Below are 5,994 nucleotides of genomic sequence, written 5' to 3'. Positions count from 1 at the left end.
TATGTTATGTCATGTGTTGTTGTTGTTTTATATTTGGCTCCAAAAGGTTATATTTACCTTGTCGGCTTATGGCTCTGGAATGGTCTTGTATCAAACGTTTAAAAGCTTATTAACTTAACAGATGACAACAAAAAAAACAATGTCTTTAAATCGACGTTCTTTCTTTTATTGAGCGGTGCCATTTGACACTAATATAATTTTAAATCGACGTTCTTTCTTTTCGCTGACAAAAAGAGATAATATATCCTTTAATAAAAGGAAAAAAAATAAAATAAAATGAAAGTGCAGGTTGTAACTTGTAATTAGTACTGATGGTACTTACTATTAAATGGTTGAATCTCCTATATATTAATTGAGAAGGATTTAAAAAATTAGAATTTTAATTTTGTATTAATTAAAAAAAACTTCAATCCTAGTTAGGTGGCACTTCTAAATGTCTTCTAAATTCCATTTCAAAGAATTCTAGAGCATCTAATATAAAATATAGTTTAAAATATTCTAACAACATTATATAACCCAAAATATAAGAAATGTGTATTCTCTCCTTAAATAAAAGTTACGGAATTACCTAATATGATTGATATATATATTACAATTAATGACTATGAATTATAAAGATTTGATAACAATTTTTGCATACTTTTTCATTTTTGTTTAATTTTATATTATTAAAAATATTAAACAATCACATTAACCATATAATAACAAATTAGATTTTTTTCCTTATATGTTATATTTTGTTTTTTTTAAATGACTTTGAAAGTACATAAATGAGAAAATTTTATATGTTATATTTATTTTTTTTAAACGACTTTAAATTACAAAAATAAGGAAACCTTATATATTTTATTTTTCTTATATGTTAGATTTTTTCTTATATGTTATATTTTAAATTTTTTAAAACGACTTTAAATTACAAAAATGTAAGTTTTTCTTAACCAAACAACTAAAAACATTAAAATAACATGTATCAATTCGATGGTTGATCTGAAACTTTTCAAAATCATATGGAAGATAAATGTCAAAATAATTCAACTGTGGAAACAATACTGTTCAAATTTTTCAAAAATGTGTTTGGTGGAAAATAATAAAGTTTTTGTGTCATAATTTGTTTAATGTTCAATCTGATCAACCCATAATATATTAATCATAGTTTAGTTCCACCAATTTTAATAAAAAATGATCCGGTCCATCTAGGGGTGTTAAATTCGGATATCGGTTCGGTTTCGGTTTGATTTTTTTGGTTTTTCAATATTTAGTTTATGAAAAATAGCTACCATATTAAAACCATATTTACTTTGGTTTGGTTTATATACCGTCTGTTTCGGTTTATTCGGTTTTATATCAAAATATCAAAATACCAAAATACCATAAATTTATTTTTTTTAAAAGTATTTTATGGATTTTATTTATATTATTAGATATTAGTTTTTATATAAAAAAAATATTTCGGTTTTTACTATTTAAAATATTTAGCAAACATATTAAGTTAATAATTATAATATTTTTTACATAATAGAAATTAGTAATCCATAATATTATAAATAACTAAATCTAAACGCTCATATTTGTTAACAAAAGGGTAAACTTTATGTTTTATTTAATTTGATAAAAATAAAACATAACTTTTAACTTAAAACAAAATATTAAGTTACTAAAAACAATGTTTCAATATAAAAATAAAATTAATAAAATAAATTATGTATATATTCTTAATTATATTATAAAATTTACATATAATTATACTACTATATTTTAAATGATCAGTTTATTCGGTTTGATCGGTTTATATACCAAACCATATCCATATACCGCGGTTTTCAAAATGACATTCATTCGGTATATTTGGTATTACCAAGTCCAAACCACTTTCTCTAATTCGGTTCGGTTCGGTTTTAATTGGTTCGATTTTGCCGGATTGAACACCCCTAGGTCCTTCCATCGGAAATAAATTATATAATAACAACAAAAAAATATTGTATATGTATAAATAAAATAATTAAATATATAAAAAAAATATTGATAATATATACAAATAAATTCACCCTGCGCAACGCGCATGTCTTATCCTAGTAACGGTATTAATCTCTTTATATTTGAGAGTTATTGTTCTTAAATCTGTTTAGAATGGATCAAATGCTGATATAGACCACTTGGTCTAGAAAAAATCTAAAAAGGACCCCTTGTATTTTGATTTTTACTTTGAATTAATTTGGATCAAATGATGATATAGACCACTTGGTCTAGAAAAAATCTAAAAAGGATCCCTTGTATTTTGATTTTTACTTTGAATTAATTTTAAATAGAAAAATAGTCAAAAAGACTTCAAAACCCAAAAAATTCTATTTATTTACCAACCCAACCACTACCTATCCAAGCCCAATAATCCGACCCAACCCAATCCGGATCCCTAGACCCCCAAATCTCTCTTTCTTCTCCAACATCATTTTTACGTTCTCCATCTCCATTTTTTCATCACCATTTCTTAAAAATCAAACTCAAACTCATTTTGCTCTCGAAACCAAAGAAGACAATTGTCAAACCGAAAAATGTTGCAATAGTAAAGGATTAGAAGTTCTAGAAGATGACACAAAAAACATCAAGTGTTCAAATGATGTATAAGCATTCATGTTTGGTGTTTGGATTACGATAATAATAGCCTCACTGATACAACTGGTTTAACTACAATAATAGTATTACCAATTTGGCCAGCTGATTATTTTTTCATATGTAGTACCAAATTGAATATTTAAATTTTAGAACTTGAATAGTTGTCCTAGTTATACCAGTATTAATAATGTGTTCAACCCCAATGTTTAAAATATGATACACATTTAAAACATGGTGAACATTTAAAACAATATTAAATAAAATAACAAGTAGTTGTACCAGTTTTCTAGTTGTACCTTCTGTACATAGTTGTACTAGTTTTTGAGTTGTACCAATTTGTGTATAGTTGTACTTTGACGGTGAAATAAAAAAATATTAGTTGTACCACATAATAAATATATTTACCTCAGTTGTACTACTTATTTATGTGTACATAGCTTTGCCCAGTTACAATGAAATCATCAATTTCGTAACAATATATTTCATGTATGTTTTCCATAAATTATGTAGACAAACAAGTTAATAAACCTTAAAAGTATAAGGTAGATCATGTAAACTTATGTGATGGTGTAAGAATTGCTAAAAACAAAAAAAAAAAACAAAAAATCATTAAAAATAAGGAATCTATCTAAACAGTTACCAGTATGGTTATTTGATTGTTTTTACATATGGAATACCGAATTGATTTTGTCAATTTCTGAGATGTCAAAGTTGTACCAATTATACCAGTAATACTCATTTAATATATAATAAAAAAATATACCAAATGTTTTATATGTTTAGTTTTACGAGTTGTACTAATATATTCACATTATAACTTTGTAAATATATTTTTGATGTTTATTTTTCATAATAATATGGTCAATCTAATTAACAAACCTTAAAAGTATAAGGTATCTTATGTAAAATTGATAGTGTAATTTAATAATTTAACAATAATTGAAGAACCTCAGAAAAATAGATGAAATTTTATCATCATATGTAAAAAATGATTTAATAGTTGAGTTAATTATAGTAGCTGCAAATAGTACATGAATTATAACATTTATATACTAATTATACCAGTTATATTATTTTTTAACATGTATAGTTGTATGAGTTATAGTACCTAGTCGAATGAGAGAATGAAATAATGAAAATCGTGTGGCTGTGAGTTATTTCTGTGTCATATTAAAGAGGGAGAGAGGAGAGAGAATTAAATATCTGTGAAAGAGTGTGGCCAAGATTAAAATATAGAAAAGATGATCAATGGCTCTGGTTGAAGTTTCATTAATGACATTTTTGTAAATATAACATTCCTCTTTCCTTCTCTTAATCCGACGGTTCTGATTTATACAAAGATTATAGAATCCAATGGTTCATATTATCCATTCATTAAGGGTAAAATAGTAGTTCACAATCAATTGGTCCATGCAGATTTTTTTTTGGATGTGCGAGACTTGTTTTTGGCCTTTTGGTCCATTTCAGATTTTAGTCCGTTTAGAATACAAACATAACATGCAAATAACACAAAAACAATAGTTCAAAATAACAAATTGAGTATTAGAAAAATATTACACCAACACTAAAATCATTGGGGGACATATTTCAGGCCCCTAGAGATTTTACAAGGCCAGTTGTAGAACAACCTATCATTATAACGAAGGAAAATAAGTAAAATTATAAACGATTCAGCTAACCATAATTTTAGCGAGTTAATTCGAAAACCATCTGATTAACCAAAATTTTCAGAAGAAATTAGGGTTTTCATCCAATAAAATATCACCAACCTGTCCACCAGAATCCTCAAACAGCCACTTCTCGAACAAAGACCATTGACTTTGGTTACTGTATCCAGTTATGTCTGGTTTGGTCTCATGATCAGGTGAAACACCAGCTGAGTCACGATCTTTTAAGTGATCGAACCCTGAAAATGACTGAAATGCCCCTGCACAGTCCTTCTCGACATTACTCTTGATCACTTCTTTTGTCTCAGAATCCGGAGAAACCATTTGATCCGCTGAGTTCTGAGTTGGCGATTTCTTCACCCACCCTTTGAGCAATTTCGCTATATTCTCGGTGCTTGAGGCATAAGTGGTAGATGTTTCTTGTGTCCAAAGAAACCCACTAGCTGAGGAAGTAGTAAGTCTTGATTCAGCAGAAGAAGATGTTGTTGCTGTATTGATCGGTGCTACGGCAGGAGACAAAGCCTCAGAGAGAGCCTTTTTCGCCAAGTGAATATCGGTTTGAAGTCTTCTTTCCCATTGGCCTCTTGCGATATTAATATTTGAGTTGGAATTAGCAGAGGAAGACGATGGAGAAGAAGAGAGTGAGGAACGGTCTCTTGATTGATCATGTTCTTGATGAGAAACTTGATTGGCTTTGTTGAGTTTCTTCTTCAAGTGAGTGTTCCAATAGTTCTTAATGTCATTGTCTGTCCTTTGTGGAAGATAAGACGCAATTGCAGCCCATCTATACACCAAATATTAAATGCCCTCTATTATTATTTTTTCTAATTTAAAAAGGTTGTGAGAGACAAAAATAGAGAAATCATCTTTTGATTGAATGTGATTAGGTTAATTTAATTACCTATTGCCTAAGAGGGCTTGGAGATGTACAATCATCTTCTCTTCATGTTCTGTGAAGTTGCCTCTTTTGATTCCTGGCCTTAAATAGTTCGTCCATCTAAGCCTACAACTCTTGCTGCATCTAAGCAACCCTGAATTTTACAAGAACAAATGACGATAAAGGTATAGTAAGTAACCGAGTAAAAAGTTAAGCTCATGCACTAGATCTTGATCCTAAAGTCCATAAAGAAAATTCTAGCTAGTTAATTTCAAAATATGGTTCTGATTACTCTTATTCCACAATTAAACCCATTTGGAGAATGCATATATCAACCAAATTCAATACATAACCATTTTGATCCCTTGTCTATATCTTACCTACATAACCCTAATAATATCTCTATGTATATTCATATCCCGAGAGATGATATATGCATAGATAAAGAGAGGGAGAGATAAGAAGATTAGACATATACCAGTATTGGTGGGAACAGCTCTCCAATTACCAGGACCATGTTCTTGGATGTAAGTAACTAAAATGATATCTTCTTCAGGAGTCCATGGCCCTTTCTTCACTCCTTCTTTGTCACAACAAGGGGGTCTCACCATTATCTTGATCTCTCTCTTAAACAATCAATCAATTAATTTAATTAGTCACTCCCTTTTCTCTTTTTGCCTCACTTAAGTTTTCCACTAACAACTTTTTGCCTAGAAAATAGAAGAAAATTGAGACAGCTTTAGTTGTTGATGAGTCTCACAGTACTCTTTAAGCTCACTAATGGCACTCTTAGTTTTGGAAGGATCTAATGGTTAAGCTTGGTGACAAAGGTCTACGTCC

At 28.9% G+C, this 5,994-nt stretch overlaps 1 protein-coding gene across 1 annotated transcript; it reads right to left on the bottom strand.

Moving 5' to 3' along the window:
- Nucleotides 1-4,128: 4,128 nt before the first annotated feature.
- On the bottom strand, nucleotides 4,129-5,994 carry LOC106322776 (myb-related protein 306-like). The gene is made up of 3 exons (XM_013760913.1): nucleotides 5,633-5,994; nucleotides 5,179-5,308; nucleotides 4,129-5,061 (listed from the first exon to the last, which is right to left on the bottom strand). The coding sequence occupies exons 1-3, from the start codon at nucleotides 5,763-5,765 to the stop codon at nucleotides 4,338-4,340; spliced, it is 987 nt and encodes a 328-aa protein (XP_013616367.1). The 5' UTR covers nucleotides 5,766-5,994; the 3' UTR covers nucleotides 4,129-4,337.

Source organism: Brassica oleracea, chromosome C2 (assembly GCF_000695525.1).
Source record: "Brassica oleracea var. oleracea cultivar TO1000 chromosome C2, BOL, whole genome shotgun sequence".
In the NCBI taxonomy this organism is placed as follows: Eukaryota; Viridiplantae; Streptophyta; class Magnoliopsida; order Brassicales; family Brassicaceae; genus Brassica; species Brassica oleracea.
This window is presented reverse-complemented; position numbering and strand designations above follow the sequence as displayed.

What these genes read in the sequence shown, in the direction of transcription:
- LOC106322776 (XM_013760913.1), bottom strand. Translation starts at nt 5,765, where the DNA reads ATGGTGAGACCCCCTTGTTGTGACAAAGAAGGAGTGAAGAAAGGGCCA. An exon ending in AGCTGTTCCCACCAATACTG is followed by an intron (nt 5,309 to 5,632) that starts GTATATGTCTAA and finishes TGTAAAATTCAG; the next exon opens with GGTTGCTTAGATGCAGCAAG. An exon ending in CAAGCCCTCTTAGGCAATAG is followed by an intron (nt 5,062 to 5,178) that starts GTAATTAAATTA and finishes TTTGGTGTATAG; the next exon opens with ATGGGCTGCAATTGCGTCTT.